This window comes from Siniperca chuatsi, linkage group LG13 (genome assembly GCF_020085105.1).
Source record: "Siniperca chuatsi isolate FFG_IHB_CAS linkage group LG13, ASM2008510v1, whole genome shotgun sequence".
In the NCBI taxonomy this organism is placed as follows: Eukaryota; Metazoa; Chordata; class Actinopteri; order Centrarchiformes; family Sinipercidae; genus Siniperca; species Siniperca chuatsi.
This window is the reverse complement of record NC_058054.1, coordinates 5,357,008-5,377,562: the sequence shown is the minus strand read 5'-3', so window position 1 is coordinate 5,377,562 and position 20,555 is coordinate 5,357,008. Positions and strand designations below refer to the sequence as shown.

General features: G+C 38.6%; 1 protein-coding gene across 3 annotated transcripts in view; it reads right to left on the bottom strand.

The window, feature by feature from the left end:
* Positions 1 to 20,555, bottom strand: part of LOC122886584 (neuropilin-1a-like) — an 82,311-nt gene that overhangs the window by 23,625 nt on the left and 38,131 nt on the right. For all 3 annotated transcript variants that reach the window (XM_044218959.1, XM_044218958.1, XM_044218960.1), the window contains exons 5-8: positions 19,718 to 19,888; positions 14,352 to 14,518; positions 3,630 to 3,785; positions 2,336 to 2,480 (exon numbers count right to left, since the gene is read on the bottom strand). In XM_044218959.1, the coding sequence (XP_044074894.1) occupies positions 2,336 to 2,480; positions 3,630 to 3,785; positions 14,352 to 14,518; positions 19,718 to 19,888 (639 nt within the window). The remainder of the gene's footprint in view (positions 1 to 2,335; positions 2,481 to 3,629; positions 3,786 to 14,351; positions 14,519 to 19,717; positions 19,889 to 20,555) is intronic.

Sequence of the window (20,555 nt, the reverse complement as noted above, 5' to 3'; positions counted from 1 at the left end):
TATATACTCTAAATGAAAGATTTGCCACAAAGGGCTTTACCATCTCTACAACATACAACACTCTTTGTTCTTAGTCCCCTGATTGAATGAGGAAAAACTTCCCTGAAAACTTTGACAGGGAAAACTAGAATTTCCACCCAGCGGTTGTATGCCTCCGCCAACCAGTCAAGTTGCAGTTTACATCCATGTCGGTCCAGACTTTGACCTTTTGGGTAAAAAACATCATCACTTCCTTGTTGTATCCCATTAAAGATCTGTGTGAAATTTTGTCATAATTACAGCATACATTTTTGAGTTATGGCCAAAAACGTGTTTGTCAAGGTCATTTTGAGGTCACAGTGACCTTGACCTTTGAGTCAAAAGAGGCAGCTGGTGGCAGAATCCTTGGAAAATGTTGGCGCTTCAAAGTCTTGTCTCATGGGCCCTTGACACTGACAGACTCGCCTGTTGAAGGGGATGACAACCAGCTCCGTCTGCTTTCTCTAATGTTGTTCAAGTATTAGAAAATATACTGGGTTAATTACTGGATAATTGAGAAACTTTAGCTGTGCTTTTAGTTTTCTCGGAATAACAAAACTTAATGAAACTCTATAATATGTGGACACAATGGTCTGATCATTATGAGCCAAGTTAAAGCCATTATCCACAACAAGCAAGAACTAATATCCGGGCTCAAACAGCCGTGGTCTCAGTGTGATATTTGTATTTGACAAATGTTTCCAGAGTTATATCTGGCGCTTAACAACAGCTCCTGAGGATGTAAATTCCTCCACAATGTGAATTTAAAGCTCCTCAGTGTTCTTTATGGAAACCCCCTACAGTACTGTCTGTGTGTGTTCTTGTGCTTCTGTGCTCATGAGTACCAAATGTCCTCCCAGGGATAGAAAAAATAGGTTAAATGGACAAGAATGAGCTTGTCTTTCATGTATTTTATCACTTCTTTAAATCACATGTTTTGAATTAGGACTTTGTCTTAAGATTAAGTATAGAAATTGGATTAAATGTATGTTAAAATTAAGACAAAATATAAGGTTACGAGTTTTGGAGTGAATGAAAATTATGTATCACGTTCAGTACTTGCTCACTACACGCACACTTTCCTGGTTTCCCAATTGTGTTATTACATCTCCTGAATCACCTGTCTAGCACTCTACAGCCTGTTCTCCTATGAGTAAGAGCCTAATATCTGCTTTATGGAGTTCTCCTACTGAGAGTTGCTTGTAGCACATCAAGGACTGAGGTTTATATAATGTTAGAGGATGAGTAATGACGCAGCATGCTTTTCCTCTGCTCCTCTGTAATGAATAATGGTGTCCTTTTGTGGGAGTTTGCATTCGCCTTGAATGTGATTATTTTAAAACAGCAGAGAGCAGCAGGAGATTCTCGTCCAGCAGCCAAAAAGATGTTAGTTTGATTCACGAAGTGAGAAAACGTTGTTAAAGCGAGAGTGTATGGTGCGAAAAGAACAGGCGTCCAGTGCCAAAAGCAGGTAAAACTTGTCAAGAAGTGTTCTTGACTGTCACTCCAGAGTTTGTCTTCTCACATGAGGTGTTAACATTACTTTGTCTATTTCCTTAGTAAAGATACATTTAGTGTTTGTAGAAATGCATCCCAGGGTTAGGGAAGTGAATGTAATGTGTGTAAAAGAACCTTTTTCTTTGTAAAATTGCAATGTGCGAACTATACCATGGCTTTCGGGGGAGCTTACTTTTTTAAGGGGGGGGGGGTCGTCGTCTTTGAGTTAAAGTGAGTGAAGTTTATGATATTGCGGCGCCACATTTCGATGGTGGTGGCAAGAATAGCACAATAGATAGAAAATAGCACTAAAAACAGATAAGAAATGTCTCAAAATAATATAAATTTTTCATGGAAAATGGAGAAAATGAGTCAAAACTAAACTGTAAAGTTACATTTTTAATATAAAATAGTGAGCTGGCAAGTTCTGTCCCTCTGTGGTGTTTACATGCTTAATAATATATTATATTAATATATATATATATGTAAATTTATAATATAAATGGAAGTGAAAATCAAAAGAGGGCAGTGTGAGCACATACACCCACACTGCATATGTGTGTGTTAGATTAGATAAGATTTAGATTACATTAAACTTTAATGATCCCTGTGGTGACAGGGAAAGTTAATTAAGAAAGAAAATGCATGAAATATACTGTATTAATGAAATATAAAAGTGTGTGGATTCCAGCACTAACAGGATGTGCCAGAGTTATTGAAAAATCTAAATCAATGCATCAAGAATTCAAGCTGGGAGTGTAACCTCATATCATGTACAGTATGTGTGGGTTTGTGTACTGTAAGTGTTTGCTAACGTCACCTGATGTTCTGCAGCCGTAGATCTCAAAGCGCATACAGATGCCTTGCTCCCAGGACATGGGGCGGATGCGAATGTAGCGAGCCAGAGTCTGTTTGGGGAGGAAGGCGTGAACCTCGTCCGTCGGGTTATGGTTCCCCTGGAAGATCTGAAGATGAGAAAACACAGAAAAATAAATGAGACATTAGTGCTTCTGTTACTGTATTTTGTTACTTCTGCTACTGATATTACTATCACTAGTGTTTCTGCCAATGAAACTGTTGCAGTGGCAGTACAACTGTTGCTAACTACTACTACAACTACTACTATTACTACTACCACTGCTTTTACTAACACCGCTCCTGCTGGTAGTACTACTACTGATTTTACTACCACTGCCACTACTATTACTACTACTACAGCTTGACCAACATTGCCACTACTACTACTATTACTACTGAAGCAAATGCTACTACTGCTGCAATAGAAGTATTACTACCACCAGTACTACTCAGTACTGTACAACTAAACTACCACTGCACCTTCTACTACTACTACTGCTGCTGCTTCTACTGTTTGTTTGTTGCACCACTACTACTTCTACTGCTACTGAAATGGGTGCTGGTACTGCTGCTATTAGAGGTATTACCACTACTGCCACTGGCACCACCACTACTTCAACTTCAACTTCAACTGTGTCATCTGCTGTTCCTACTAATGTATCCACTGTTACTACTGCAACAGCAAAAACGACACTATCTTTTGTTGCTGCTGCTACTGCGATTATTCCCTCTACTACTGCTACCTACTACAATAAACTCCTGGTGTGTCGTGGTTTAAGCAGAATCTGGTTTGACTTATACTGACATATATTGAAACTGGCTGTTAAACATGAGGCACTGGAGCCAAATTTAGCACCCTGGTAAACTTTTCAGGCTTGATTTAATAGTAGTTGAGACTTTGACATGATTTGTTTGTTGCTAGCACGTTGTAACACGTCAATACGCCGCTTAATGAGAAACTCTGGAAGCTATCAATTTATCTCTGCACCAATGTCACCAAGACAGCTTCAACACCAATGTTCCTCAGAAGAAATGGATTATAACTTTGATGAGAGAAGCAGGATGCAAAGCAGACTTTCAGCACACTCATTTCAGTCAAGGCTCAGATAAGGGATGTTGCCAAATGCTGTCAGCCTTGGAAAACATTGATTCAGCCATCTACATTTCTCTCCCCATTGATTAGAATGCAGAGTCCTTCATTACTAATCAGTATCAGATAGATGTGGGTTGTTACAGCATAAACGACTCATCATTACCTTCTGCTTTGAGCCCTCCTTCACGGTGACCCAGTCCTCTCCGGTGGAGCTCAGGTCCACTTTGTATGAGCGAACATAGTAGTGCTTCTTGGTCTCTTTTGAGATCGCTCCCTGCGTCCCGATGGCTGTAACAAATCGGAGAAATCCCAAATCCACCTGGAAACACAGTAAATACGGTAAGGACAGGTCAATGGAAAAATTTAGACAGGACTACAGGCGAGGTACACCAGGGGATACTTCTGCAGTTGTCACAATGTACTCAGAGTAACTCAAGTAATTTGACAAAATAAAAATCATGAATTTGACATCTGGCAGGAACCTCTGGCCTAGAGGTTAAAGAATTAGATTTGTGATGGAAAATACAGATGGAGACAGCAAATGATAAAGGCTTTCCCCTCTTACAACAAGTACTGTCAAAAAGCACTAAAGAAAGGAAATGAATGCCAAATGTTGCAATAGTTTTGGATTTTAAAGTCTGATTTAACCCCAGTCTGCTCAAGCACAAGGTTGTGTGTGAGTTCTAGGCAGATCTTAAAGTGTCAAAGTGTGTAACAAAAAGAAGCACATTTTCTCCTGACAAGTTTCTTCTTGGATGTTACAAACAAAATATAATTTGAAAGTTTAAATGTATTATTAACTTATACATAAAAAGCCAAGGTATCCTCCTACAAATACAACACTGTCTTGTACCATGATTCACTTGAAGCATATGAGAAACAAGAGGCTCAGATCTCATTAATTATACTGTGATCCGTCCATAAGTAGACAGAGAAAAATCAGAGCAGGATACTGGAGAGATAGGCAGCCCCATTTGTTAAGACAACCGCCTCTCTACCACATAATGAATACCTTTACAGGAACATTATGCAGTCAGTATAGTCCACTACCAAACTGCTGACAAGTGTTGTTAGTCATGAGTACTCTGCTTAATCTTATTCTCTACAAATATCCACTTAAACATGGTGAAAGGAGATGCTGACAGTTTAAAATCCTCTCGATCATTTTAGTTTCCGTTGTGGCTACAATGTGAAACCCTGAAGTGTTTTCTGTTTTAAAAATTTATAGTAAAAAAGAGAGAAAATGGTATCAGACGTGACATAAACTTTTCTTAGGTAATTCCCTTTGTGCTATTTATTGACATTTGATTTGATACAATTATTATTTATACTGTGTTCTCTCATCATCAATAAAACAATCTTATCCCAGAAAGGGATGGAACGTGACATGTGTTTAATTCAGGCCCCTTGAGTCGGGGGTACACTGAGGTTTGAGCCTCAGGCTGCTGATCCACAAGAATGTCCGGAAGAGTCTGTTTTCTGAGATACTGAGGAGTGTGTGTGACATCAAACTCATTTAGAGCATAACAGACAGTATGTGCGTGAGTGTGTGTGTGTGGGAACCAACTCAGAATCAATTTTACGGTTGTCTACCCACATCACTAATGACTAGTGTGTGACCTGTGGTATGTGTGTGTGGGTTTGTAACCCTTTAGGTTGAGAGGTTGTGACCAACAGCAGATTTCATGAGAGAGACTGTGCGTGAATAAGGACAAAACATATAACAACTGGATAATAATAATAATAATATAATTATAATAATAATAATAATAGCTGCATGGTACACTGTTTTGTCTTTAGCCCAAGTTTATAACATTACTCCCAAACTTGAAAAGAGGCAGCTCAATCAAATGTCAACATTTTAGGAAATATGCTAGTTTTACAGAAATTTAAAAGAGATGCGTGAGCTGGGTTGCCAGGTTGTACCTCTAGATAAAACCCCCATTATTCTTGGATGTAATAGTAGCTACCTCACTAACTTGTAAAAACGTAACATTAAAAAGGCAAGCAGTCTCTTCCTGCTTCTAGTCTTTGTGCTCTCTTTAAGCTAGGCTTAAGACCATCCCCATCTGACTTTGGGTAGGATAATAAAATCATATTTCCCAAAATGTCAGAGGTTAGGGTCAAAACGTCAGGGTTTAACCCAAAGAAACTCTTCGCTAGCTACACTAACTAGCCAGCAGGCTAGTTAATGTTGAGACACAACTAGCAAGAACTTGTGCTAATGATTTAGCTCAAAACTATGGTCAAAACACAAAAGTTAGATGTAGAAAAATATAAATTCTCAGGCAAAAAAAAAAAAATTCCACACACATTAACCAGAACAAACTAGTTATGTTAAGGTTTCCATGTCACACATCTGGAAACTCAGTTCCTAGCCATTAGCTGGACCCATATGGCTACCTTAAGGACATGACAGTCTGTGTATGCACATAAACAGGTACAAAATCAATGCAGCCTACAGACAAAGTTCATAATAGAGATTATGTAAAGCACAAGTTTGTAAGTACAGGTTTTCAGATTATTATCTTAAGTACTACTTTATTGGCAATCTTTATTCAAACAGTGAATATGTAGTTTCACTCAATCTCCACCTGCCGTTTAGTTTTTTCTGACAAATAGCTACTTTTTGATTCTTAAAAACTTTACAGACCATGGCAGTTGTCTGCTAAAACAAGGCGATTAGCTGTCACAGCTTAAAATAGCCAACATTTCTCTGGTGCTGAGGGGAATTTCCCAGTTTGACTGTATGACTAGACTGACTAAACGTATTGTCTTGTGTCTGATTGAGTTAGAACTCCCGGTAAGTAAACAACCTCACTAACAGAGTCACCCAAGTCTCAGGACAAACTCGTCCGACGTCCTAACAATAGAGAACATTCCACCTTATAAAACGTCCATTTTTGGAAGTGTTTTAATTTTGTTTTTGGTTTTAAACAAATCTGACAAAGTGGTAATTTGTAAGTATTTGTTAAGTGGTAAAAGTGTGCTCATCCTTATTTCACAAGCAGTTTCACTTGTTCAAAGCAATTCTTAAAATAAGTAACTCCAAGTGAAATTACAGTGACATTATCGCATCTCGTGGCTATACTTTTGCTACTTTTCTCATGAAATTATGATTCAAAGGCTAACTAACAGATAAAAAAAGACTTTTTAATCTCACTGCAGCAAAAAGAAGCATCCAGAAAAAGTTCAGTGCTTGAAAAGAAAAAGATAAAAAAAGATTAATAAAAAAGATAGTCATCATCAAAGAAAGCAGTAGCGATAACAGAACGCCTTACAGTTGTCTTTTTAAATCAGTGATTCACATACTGTCCACAAATACTAAAACCTTTCTAAAATTAAGAATACTCCACCAAGACAGAATGTAGCTCCATATATAGTTATCACATCAAGTTCATCCAAACTGCATTAAAAAATGAAGTGGAATGTATTTATTTTCACAACTGCGTATTAAATGAGGTGACACTCCATTTGACTTACATTTCATTCCACTTCAACTAAATGAAATTGCTTGTTTGTTGAGTTTGGAAATGATCAGTTGCATACCAAAATACACAGCGCTTCAGTATGTGGGATGCCTGTAATATATGGTGTGTAATTATATTACCATAGAGACGTCGCCGCTGTGATACTGTACATGGGAAGGGACCAGAGGCCGTTATTTAACTTCTCCCACTGTTGCTTTTTCAGGAAAAGGGAGGAAAATAGCTTCTCATGGGTCTGTGTGGGCTCTGAGACTGACAGGGAGACCCCTGGGAAACGATGTTTCGTGGGATTGCTCGCTGGCGTTCCCAGCTGTATTCTGCTCTAAATTCCCACGAGACGTATCCCCCGAACACCACACACACTGTATGTAACAAAGGCACTGTGTATAGTAAGTTTGGCTGTGAAATTAGATAAACAAGCTACTAAATAATTTCTGTTGTTCATTATAGCATCAAGAGTTTGGTTAAGAACTTAAGTAAAGTGGTTTTCAATGTCTACTTGTGACACCCTATCACAGGTTGTGTCCTCGGTGTTGTGAGCAGTTCAACCAAAGAGTGATTCGATCTTAGATTGATGAATTTAAAGGCTTTTTAGAGGCCTTAAGAGATGAAAGAAGAAAAGAAATTATTTTGTGTAACAGTAATATTTTTCTTTCTTTCTTATCCTTTGAATCATCTTATGACCCCTTTGATTTACCTTGGTCCTGACCCCAGTTTGGGCAACACTAGTCTATGGTAAAAACAGGTTTTGTTGTCCCTAAGAATCAAAGGGCAAAGGCTTCTTTCTAGAGCTGCGATTTAATGATCATACAGGGAGACATATTTCTCTATTGGTCAGAATGTAACGCAGCCATGAGACAGGTCACTTTTCCTGTAAGGGGATTGGGCAATTCTCAGAAACGTGGTAAGATAAAGGTGAAGACGGTGTACCAAATATGTACCACTGATCGTTTAAATCACTTTTCAAGTAAAAATGCCAAACAATCACTAACTCCAGCTTCTCACTTGTGAGAATTTGATGGTTTGCTTTGTCTTTCGCGACAGTAAACTGAATATCTTTGGGTTCTCCAGTGCTGGTGAAACAAAACAATCAATTTTGATGGCATCACCTTTGTTTTAAACAGTTTTAAAAGTGAAAAAAAAAACAACAGAAAATTGTTTTTGAATAAAACAGAATTGATGATGTTGCCCCAGTTTAAACAGGAAAAGCCTCAGCACTTACAGTGATCCATTGGCCAGCCGTGGCAGTCGTTACATGTTTTATTGTAGCGGCCGGTCAAAGCTCTGTTCTCCAGACTTCCTCCATCAAATGACTAAGGCTAATTGCTCTTCCATCTTCTAATTAACAACACTTAGCAGTGCCTACATTTATGTCACAGACAATTGTCACACTTAGAGCTTTTTAATGACTGGAACAAAATGCAGGAAGGGGACATAATTCAGTCAAGTGTGGCTAAATGAGATTGAACAAAAAACACTGCTACTTCCTGCCAAAACAGGATACTGCTTTAACAGTGATAGTAAAAGAAAGAGCCTCAATTACTCAATTCTCATCTGAGGTTTTAGTGTTTACTTAAGAAAGTGCGGTACTCTGGGGATGCAGTGGATTGCATGGGGAGAAGAAAGTTTTTCTTTCCGCATGACTGACAATATTTTTGGACGTTTACAGGATTATGTTAGCATAATAATCAGACTCATTTGCCATTTTGTTTTATTTCATTCATTCAACATGACATTGTGTTCATGTTAGCCGATTTCTTGTTGGGAAGAGGGGGTTATTTTGTTTTGTTTTGCCCTAACTAATCAGTAAAGAGTGATGTATCCATCCTACCAACATCATTTTCAACTGACACGGAATCTCAATTTCAAAATGACACCTTTCCATTCATCAGAAAGTAGGACTTATTTTTCTAATTTCCAGAATACTTTCTTTTTGCAGCCTCGAGGTTTTCATGCACAAAAATTTAAAACACTAATTAGGCAACCCTGTCCCCTAATAATTACATGAATACACGGCTAATTAAAGAGCTAAAACTTGCAAAAACATTGGTATGGTCCTTTAAATTCTTGCTGGAAAATCACATAGTCATGTTTTTGTGAATGTATCTGCTGACTTTTATAACCACTGGAATCTTAAAACCTCATTACAAAATTTCTAAATGACTCATTGGCATTGATGAAAAAGAAGGAATTTAGTTCTCATTTCTGAAATACTTTCTTTCAGTTGCCTCGAGGTTTCTATCCAAAATGAACATCAGACTAATTAGATCTACTTGGTTCGGGGGCTTTATTTTCTTTGATGAATGACATAACTACCATGTCATCACTTTTTTGTCTCTCCCCTCTCAATGCTTAAGAAATTAGATTTCTGATTAGCACAACGCAAAGACACTTGAATTCTTCACCACAACCACTGATGTGCTTAAACAAAACTCAGACACGGCCTCGCACGTACGTCTCCATGTTAATAAGTCTGATTTGTGTTGAGGTTTCTCTCTCTGGAAGATCACCGTGACATTCCTCCAGAGGTGTGCTCTGGATAGCGAGACTCTTTAATGCTCTCTGGAGGATCTTTTGTCTTTCAATTTTCCCCTGCCCCGGCTTCGACAACACATCTTGCTCACACCGGGCCCAAATGTTTTCTCCAGATGCACGTCGCTGACCTCTTCCTGGTGGCGTCAAAGAGATCCTGAAGACAAACAGCAGGGTGTCTAAAAATACCTGAAGTCAAGAAGGGAAGGAAGCCTTTCCTGGGCTTATATCATGGTATTCAATAACAAGTCAATTTACTACAACTTGTAAAGATGCACCTACTGGCCATTTTTGAGCCACATTTGTACAAATAAAGCTTGAATGCAGTCTTAAAAATAACAAATCCCTCTTGTTTTTGTATCTGATCAGATTTTTTTTAGCATTTTTAAAGACGGTAGTATTACTTGCGTGTGTATAAGATGGAGTCAAGTTGCTTGAAACGTGGATTTGTACTTCACTTTATTTATGCCGTTCAGTTTGTTGAATAATTACGAACTCTATTTTTAATGATCTTTTCTCATATTAAGTATGGATTGATCTATAATTTTCACATTAAAAGTTACTTTTAAAGCTCATTTTACTTTGCACAAGTTTCTACTTTGGTCATTTTATTGCTACACAAGTAAAATTTTAGTATTTCTTCTTGAGCATTACAGTTAATTCTTCTGTCAGTCCTTACTTGCATAGAAATGTGGTTTACAGATTTGGAGGCTTTACATTTCATTGCAAATATCCAGTATGCTGATGAAATGAGTCACTACAGTGCAAAATATGATTACAGATTTATCATAAAGATAGATAATGAGCTCACTGTCTGCCGCCATCCAAATTGCCACTGGGTAACATCACCCCAACAACATTATGAATAGTCACCTGAAAATAGCATCAATAAAATATAAATGCCTTTAAATGAGTAATAGAGGTGTTTATAGTGGAGGAGGCAGGCATGAAAGAATTAACTAAGTCATAATTTTCTTCACAAGTAAGATAAATGGAAAGCCATAAGGCAAACCAAGCTGTGTGGAGTTGGCCACGCACCGCACTTAATCAAATAAAATGGAAAATAATTTTCACAAAAACAACCAGTAATAACTCAAATGCCTCACGGAGTCTGGGGGCGCGCAACAGAACTGGTTCTGAGGCTATAAATCACCGTGGCAGCAGGATGGTCTGCTGTTTCCTCAGCTTTACTTGAACAACAGAGAAACATACACATATAGAAATCTGTCCACACACACCAAACTGGACCCGGTAGCTTCTAGCCTCGGGCGTGAGGAGTGAGCGCATGACTGAGAGGCCCTGGTGCAAATCTCATGACCGGTGAACTGAACGAGGAGTGTCGTCACCTCCTTTAGTATCTACAGGCAGTGTGTCCTTATGGAAAACACTGAAGCACTAGTACAGTTGTTGCTGAGAAGGCATATCCATGCTTTTTACCTCTCCATTTTTTATATATCATGGGAAATGGGCCTGTAAGTTTTGGAGTTACTTTAATAAAAAAGACTTGGTAGGTTTTTATTTCAGGGCTCAAAACAATACAGTCGAGAGGATTTGAAAGCTTCTGTACTGTATTTGCATAGAAGAGCGTTTGTTTCAACATTGGTACAGTAAAGACACAAGGGTGGATTGGACCATGTCAAGGAGGCAGGTCAATTACTGCTTATGTTATGGTTATTTTAGTAAACAATGTTTGCGTGCTGTAAACTGCCAGAAAAGGTATTAAAAAGCATGGATACATTACCAGGTGGGTAAAGCAGGCAACTGCCCGAGGACCCCAGGCCCCTACGGGGCCCCCAAAGCTCCAGCTTCACTATGTGCCTTGGCTTGTGATCATTTGACTGATTGCAGATTGTTTCTGGCAATATGCACAACTAAAGCACAATAGCACCTAAAATGACACTTACGAAAGGTCCTGTATTATCTGGGGCAATTATAGAGGGGCCAAAACATAGATTTAGTTTTAAGACTTTTATTATGTCAGCCGATACTGTATTTAAAAGGTTTATTCCACAAAATAACTGAAACATGGCAAACCTGGGGCCAGGTAGCATTTGCGACAAAACATAATTAAGATCACACATCACCATCAACAGAGAGTGGGAAGGAACAGAGGGTCAAAAGGGGCTCACAGCTCATTTTTGAGTTTGAATGAGTTATCCCCTCCCCTGACCTGAACTTGGACATTACCATTACTCTCTGACAGCACAGAGGAGTTTGTAATAAGACAATACAAACAAATAGTTCTATATAAACAAAAAGAAAACATTTCTGTCCAATGGTTTCTTGGATTGCCTGCCTGTGGGCCCCTAGTGACGCCCCCGATTCCACCCACCGTCTGTGATTTGTGTATCCATCTTGTTGTGTTTCAGTACCCATCAGGTATAGCACACATGGCAGATCACATGTGGCAGCTTCATAATATTTTGCCCAGAGGGCCAAAAAAAACAACCAGTACTCATCTGCAGGAATACTGTCTATTATACTGTTCATCAAATCACCACAAACTAACTGCCACACAGTAAACCTGGGGCCTCTGGGTCCAGAGGACCGTTTCCTACTTTGCCTGGTTGGTAATCTAGCCTTGCTCAGGCTATTGCATGAGCTCTGACTCTGCTTGTCTATAGCATGAAACCAAAATTATAATGTGTTGATTACAAGCCAAAATGTTGGTAGGGATATTTTAGCTTTCCTGTAAGTTGGAAGTAAAATATCAATATGATCCCTACCTAAATATATATCATAGTGATGATGGTAATGATATATTCATTTGTGAGCAAAGTCTGATATAGCACTTAAAACCAAAGTGTTATTTCTTGTTTAATTTCTAAAATGTGTCCTTAAATGCAACATTCTTTATTTCTAAAAACACCTCCTTCTAGAAAATACATTTCAAACATTTCAGAAAGCATCCTTGGTAAAGCGTATTAGACAACCTTCTGGTATAGTCAGGCTTTCTCCACATACGAACCAATTTACCTTTATTAAAACACTGTCCTTCATATCATTACATCCCAGAGGGCTCAGCTGTGGCCCAGTAGCTAAAAGAAGTCCCCAGACAGACAATAGAGAGCCCCTACTACTAATTCGGCACCGAGGCCATCTTCCTGTCTACTTCCTGTTGTAACCCCCACAGGAAGGAAGTGAGGGTCTGTTCTTACTGCGAGGGGCATTGTGAGTCTTCCTCTATGAGTTCCTGTCCTGGACAATGGGACAGTCCTGGACTCCAGCCACACCTTATAGGTCTATCTGAGGGGGCGATCTCACCTAGCATTAGTTTCCTTTGGTCCAAACCATATTAGGAAAAGCACATGCTTGTTGTTTACAAAGCCCAATCTTAAGTGAGACTCATGAGTAGCTAAAGTTTCGGTGAGCTGTCATTCTGTCAGGTCTGATAATTTGGCGCCAAGAGGAATCCAAACAAATCAGATTCTGGTTCCTGTGATTTTAGCTAAATGTGATGAACTGCACTCTTCAGGGGTGTTCAAGAGCACAGGAAAAAACATATGATGTGAGCATCAGTCAGACTTTGGTTTGACTTTGTTCATGCGTGCCAAAGATTTTCAACTTATCTTGATGACCATGTTTTCCCTCAGTTTGTTGGTCATACAAAAGGTAGTACCTACGTATTTGGTCCAAACTGAGTTGAGACCTAAAGCTGACACATTCTTTTTATATGTTTTACCATATAAAAAAGTATTATACCATAGAAATGTAAAATTTCCATGTATGTAAAATTAATAAAACAGAATACAGAACAAAAACAAAAATGAATCAAATAGCAGTAACTGCACTCTGGCTTGGCTCTGAGCTCTAGAAGTCATTGTCTACCACAGAGACAGCGAACTACACAGCTAACGCAAGAGAGCTGAAACTAGCTGGACAGAAAGCCACAGGCTAGCATAGTTACGCTAAATTGACTTTTTAACCCCTAGCTCTCTCTCCCTCTCTCTCTCTCTCTGACAAATTTCCATTTTAGTGAACTGACATCTTGGTAATTCAGTTTCTTAACAAACATAACTAAATGAGACAGTAGTAGAATTCATGCAATGCAATGGTGTATGTCTTACTAAACATTTAGAGAGCAAACTCTATTGATTAACAAACTACAATCTAGTATAGTCTTGTAACAAGAAAAAAGACAAGACAAAATGCACAAACATGGTGTGTATAATTACACAATATTATACAATATATTTATGTATATTTATATTTCACAATTTGTAAAGTCTTTAACCTTACGATAGATGATAGAAACTCACATTTTTGGGCTTCTCAGAGCAGTTACAAATCACATTGTATCCTGCCTGAAGAAACTGAGCAAAATTAGAAAAGCTCCAGTGGTCAAATACACTGAATCACACGTGCTTGATTTAAATGCAGCCTTTAAATGAAACCTGTACAGCAGTTAGTTTATCAAACTGAATCGTCAACAGAAAAAGATATCATAGGCTATATGTTTAAAGAAATTAAACAGTGGGCTGCACACACATTCAGTGACTACAGGCTTCTACGTCAGATTTCACAGTGAAGATAAGAAATGTCAACTGTGCTGCAGGGGCAGATTTCAATTAATAATGCATGCTGGCTTTTTTTTTTTCCTTCTGTGTCCCTATAACGTGCAGAGAAGTGGTACAAATGAGTGAACAATATTCAGACCAGATGTGAGCAAGATCTCAGCGGTACAGTCAAGTTCAAATTGAGGAACACAGTTTCTCCATGAGCGAGTGAGCATACGCACATTTTGAGATCAGACTCTAAAATGAGGACCAATGTGACATAATTTCAGTTTTTCTAATCCAGTTTGACCTCAAGAATTCTCACTAAAAATGATCCCTTGACTTCTAATGTAACCGAACATTACTGACCTGTATCCACTCCCTGACGGTGTCATCTGAGGGGGTCCAGCCGTTCTCCCGGTAGTTGAGACGTGAGCGTTCGGGGGACCAGTTGGAGTTATACTGGGAGGAGGCTCTGATCTGCTCTGAGGAAATCTCCCCCGACTCCATGCCCAGTGGCTCCATACAAGCAAAATCTGCCAAAGTCAGAAAAACTCCATTAACAAGAATTATAAAGCGCAGAACTAAAAGTTATTTCTTGCATACCAATAGCCACTGATGTGGTGGCAAAGATGGGTTATAAATGTTGCTTTTAATTTTTTTTAAAGGTATTATTCATTTATTTATATTATTGTACTTATCTTTTTGTATTGATGGATAATCTTTATACTTGTGCTAATACTAAAATGGTGGTCTGTGTGTGCCTTGAAATACCAGGGGACATGAAGTTTTTGTTCCTCAGCACATCCCAGGGTGGCAAATGAGTTTAAGTTAAGTCCTAATTATCAACAAATGAGGAGGTAATTATCAAGTTACTGTTGTGAATCAAAAGCTGCATCATTCCAAAACACATGAATTGTGGTCAGGCCGTAAGGGCAAACCATTCTAACTTCCCCTTTAATATGAGTTTAAAAAGTTTATTACACACATCATTAGCTGGATGAACTAAATTCTTGTATTTTTCTCTCCACTTTCTTGTTGCTAATGGCTGAATTTATCATTAAACTCAAGAACTGGGAAAAAAAAAATACCTCAAGACAAAGTCATAAATCTGTGTTGGAAAACAAGTGAGCATTGTGATTAGAGTTTCACCCAGACATTGTAAAGTGTCCCTGCTCACTGCTGGGCGGTCAGTCACAGTAGTAAAGGAGTCATTTCAAACAGCTCCTGTGGTGGCACTTTAGAGGCCAGTATCAGTATCTACCTAACAGTATCCATACATTCACACACTTACCCTACATGCGTCTGAAACCCACTGAAAACTGCAAATTTGTCACTGAATTTCATTTAAATTTCATTTCAGGGAAGGTTGGCTAGTATGATAATAAAATAATATGGATGTTAACACTCTCAAACTTTTTTTTTTTAGGCCATGAATTATTTCATCTATAAAATGTCCAAAAAGTAGTGAAAAATGCCCATCACAGCCTCTCAGATCCCAAGTTTTCTGACCAACAGTCCAAAACCTAAAGATGAATCAATAACAAAGCAGAAAAGTAGCAAATCTTTGCATTAGAGAAGCTGGAAGAGAATATTTGACATTTTGATAAGTGAGCTTTACCCAAATTGTTGTCAGTGGAGTTCCTGTAGATCGACCAATCATTTTAGCTTTGGCATGATGTTTTTATTCTGTACTTATATGCATACACTCATACACACAAACCCACACAGGCACAGAAATCGCTGCTAATGTCATGTGTAGCTCTAATTTAGCTTTTTTCACTCTAACTAAAGGATAATGCACTCCTCTGTGGATGGAGAAAATTCTGCTCTCCTTTGGGCTTACGAAACTGTTTCAAAACAGCATTCGGACAAACTCAAATTACATGTCAGTATCTCTGAGGCGGCAGTGTCCACTCTAACAGCAGGGGAGCATGGGGAAGGAAGAGGGAGGGGGAACAAAAGGAAACGTGAGTGTTTGTGTGTGTGTGGGAGGGCTGTCTGGAGACACAAGGTCTGCCAGACTGACACAAACACACTTACATCATTCCAAGTTCCACAAATAAATTAGGGAAAAAGTTTGCTTGCGACATCACCAAAAGATTGCAGAATCCTTGTTTTTTGTGCTCATCATCAATATTGTTAACGTGACAATTTCCAGGCCCAATTCTTCCAAATCCAGAAGAGTACCCTTGCTCTGAAACTGCAGCTAGACAATAAGAGAGTAAAACACCACTGGATATTAGCCGGCCGAATCATCGGTTTATCTCGAAATTCTCTCACTTTTCTGTTTTCCATCTGGCCTCAGCCTCCTATCCAAAAACCTTTTTTGCTCTTTTCTCATTTCTATTCATGAGACAACCTCCATGTCTCCCTCACAGCAGGCACGAGAGAAAAACTTGAACCCCGTCCCGCTACCTCTCCATCCAAAAAGAAAGACAGGACGCAAACTGATGCCCCAATTGATCGTTCAGCTGATCAAAGGCCCGGCTGGAGGCCATTTCTGATGGTGATGACCGGGACAGAGCGAGCGAAAACCATAACTTCACTGCAGGATGTCAGAATTTGATCCCTCAGAGACTGTTAGCAAAGCTTGAATAGAAGTTCTTTCTGAAAGTTTTAAGAGGAAGAAGGCACAGCATTGATTTAAAAAGCAGGCAAATAGAAGATAAAGGGTTGTTTATAGCACTGGTTCCCACCCTTTTTTTGTCAGATCTACCCCCCACTCCACCCTGTCAGATGAACTCATGTACCCCTTCATCAACACCACCCGTCATGTTCTAAAATTGAACTAACGTTAGCTAGTGTTGTAGGCATACTACCACTTGGAGTGGCCTAAAACTGGACATTTCAACCACCATGACTTTAGCTAACTCTTTCAACAGTTTACTTTTAGCAAACTATTTTGACCATTTATCCAATTTAGCTTTTTCAATTATTTATCGATGACTTTTACCTAACTATTTCAACTGTTTAGCATTAATTTAGCTATTTCAACTGTTGAGCATTAATTAAGCTATCCAACCATTTATCCATTACCTTTAGCCAACTATGTTTAACAACGTACGTTAACTATTTGAATAGATTATTCATACTTTTAGCTATCTATTTCAATCATTACTAACTATTCATGCATTCTCAATCGCGACAAATTGTGTTCAGGTGTTACAGCTGACTCAATATGTAGATATTTTTTATCTAACCAAAGAATTATTTCTATTTTTTCAAATTAATTGAGCTAAAATCTTTCCTCGCACCCCCTGGCAAGTACATGTACCCTTGGTTGGGAATCACTGGTTGATAGCATCAGAGTTGTTGCAGAATTTGGATAAAAGACAATGTGAGTTGGTTTGGCAAGAGGCTTTAATTCAATCTGCTGAATCTGCTTAGCTGGGGGGTCTATAGGCAAAGTGTGTGTGTGTGTGTGTGTGAGAGAGAGAGGGACAGTGTGTTACTTAAGCTAATATAATTAGAGCTTTGTCTAACACCAGTGCTGCTCTCAGCCATCCCTGTTAAGACAGATTTATTTCTCACACACACATGCATACAGTACAGACACATGACCTCTCTGGTGAAATGTCTACATACATGTGTGATTCAGAAACATTTCCAGTACAGTGCATTATGTGGTGATTGAATGATGTGGTATTGAATATAATATACAAATTACATCTAATTTTTCAAATTAAAGGTTAAAAAAAGCTTTACAATACACTGCTCCTGACCTGGAACAATTCACAGAACAACTTCGAAAACAGCACTTATTGTCAACGTTTTTGTTTCTAATTTATTACAATAGATTTTGAACATTTAAATACCAATATTTGCATCTTAACTGGAAATCTGAACCACAATTTGTAAGCCAACATTGACAAAAAGTCCTTAAAGTGCTCAAATTCATCATTTGATATGATTGAAAGCTCCAGAACATCTACTGAATGGGTGAGATTGGTTTGTCAACAGCCTATTTTGTCGTGTTTGACAGTTTTAAAAGCCTGTTTACGCTGTCTATCATATATTTATTGCCGTAACAATGAGATTTTTGTCATTGTAAATGAGGAAAATAAAGAATTTAACAGCTTCACTGACCACTTTGTGCAGTTGGGACATATAAATCTTCAGATAAAGGATAATCCTGACCCAAACAACAAATACATACACAGTCAACTGATTTTAAGTCTTTAAATATCAATTTAAAACAGTAAAATGTAGCATTTTACGTCTATTTCTCCCAAAGTGCCCTTGTTAGCCACCGCGGGACCTTACGTAAACTCACCTCTGTACACACACTCACATTCCTAAACAGGGGTGACTGGGGTTGAGGTTAGAGTGCAAGAACCATACGGGCCAAAATAACTTAAATCTCTACAGGCATCCCAACACGGTCACACTGATGCAGACAGACTGCTTTTTTTTTTAAAGAACATGTGGACACGAACAAACAAACTCGATCTATAACCAAGCATGAGGAACTCTTCATCTCGTTATAATATCCTAATGTGTGAAATCGGCCTAATGCATTGTTCAACAGGAGAAGATAAGAGTTAAAAGTAGGTCAAACTGATAAAAATATAAGCTGTTTTTATCAGAACCAAATCACATTTTAAATTCCAAGTATCAGCTATGAGATAAGATTAAATTTACACTGTTGTGTAGTCAAATTCAGATCCTGATTCTGATATTTAAAGTTCAAGCAGACCTGAATCAAACAGTAGCTGCAAACAATTCCTACTGTTGGCTTTATCCTGCAGACAACACCACATGGTCAATTTTAACTATTAAAATTAACTGTGACAAGCAGCAGCATATAGACATTAATTGGCTATAAATGGTCACAAAGCAAGGTGGTTTTGAGTCCATGTGTTCAAATTTAACCAGAACAAGTGGACTCTAAACCATTTAAATCAAATAGCTAATTGTAGCAACAATTAGTTGATCGCCAGAAAATCAACTGACAACAATTTGGATAAATCACTGCTTTCAGTCATTTATGAAGCAAAAATGCCAAACCGGTTTTAGCTTCTTCAGTTTTCTCAGTTTTATATGATTGTAAATGTAACATTTGTGGGTTTCTTTGACAAAACAAGCCATTTGCAGATGTCACCTTGGGGTCTGGGAAATTATGATGCACATTTTTCATTATTTATTGGCAATTTATGGATGAAAAGATGTATCAAAAGATATTTAATAGATTAATTAATGGAAATGATCATAAATTGCAGCCCTAGTGGCAAGAACATCTTAACTGAGGTGGGGTATCACGTCTTTTTCTTCCCCTTAAATCACAAACTCAGTACACAGCTGATTAGATGAAGCAATCATATGGTCTGACAATGAAGTAAAAAAAGTCTATTTTTTTCTTTGCTGCATGCTTTTAATCACCGAAGGAGAAATTCTCTTTCTGCCTGCCTTCCTTCCATCATGGAGGTTAGAGGTCAAAGATCACATACAGACGAGCTTCTATAGAGCTGAAAGAGATTCAGCGTCTTGCTAAAGGACGCTTTAGGTTGAAGCTGAGCAGATGAACAAACCACTTATTCACTAATTTTCAGTACTTCATGTTTACTGTGAGGGGCTATCAACAGTAGATGGGACAATTTATAAATCTGTAGAAGTATTATTTCATACTGTACAAGGTAAATGAGACACAGAAAAATCCTGGAAATGAACCCTGGTCCTTCCTAATGCCAGATGACATGTCCCCCCATTTTCTCTTCAGTAATCCAGCTGCTCACCTTCATCTTCGTGTCCCGGGGGGAGGCTCCTCTCGCGGATGGTGTAGTTGGCGGAGAATCCCTCTCTGGCGATGGCGTTGTCAGTGGTGATGGTCATGGACAGGATGCCGGTGTAGGAGATCACACGGCCCGGGGACGTCTGGCCACAGTACCGGCCAATGTGGGGACCCACTGGGGGAGGAAAAGAGGAATGGAGAGGAGGGGTAAGACAGAGGTAGAAAGGAGGCAGGTAATGAGGGAGGAGAAGAGGGGAATAAGGAAAGAGACCAGAGGAGAAAGTGGGAAAAAGGAAAGCATAGAAAAGTAGCGAAGAGACAAAGGGAGTGAGAGATGGAGCAGGGGAGGTGAAGAAAAAGGAGACCGTCAGCTTCATCACTCATCAACTGCAGAGTGTTTTTATTATTCACTTTGTCCTTTTCTGCCCACACTGTCCTGGGAAATGTTTCGTGACTTCGGGCAAAAACACACAAGCTTGAGACTTGTTTTTTTAATCTGTTATATTCTACACTGAACTCAACTCTAAAAATGTCCAATTTAGATTAACCACCCCCCCCAAAAAAAACAAACTGAAAGTCACTTTGTTTAATCTGCTGTGTTCAGAGTGTGCAGACAAACACAATGAGAAGCTGATCTCGTGTCATCTCCCACCTCTCATGAGTGATGTGGCGCCTTTGAGACAGGAATAAAGGTGAGATGGCAGGTGGCAGAAACACTTTTTTCCACAACATATTGCACTGACACTTCCCAAACACTATATATATAAACTGTATATATAAAATCATATCAGGTAAAGAATAGCCCTTTTATCTCAAGACAGCTCAGGGTATTATTTTAAATC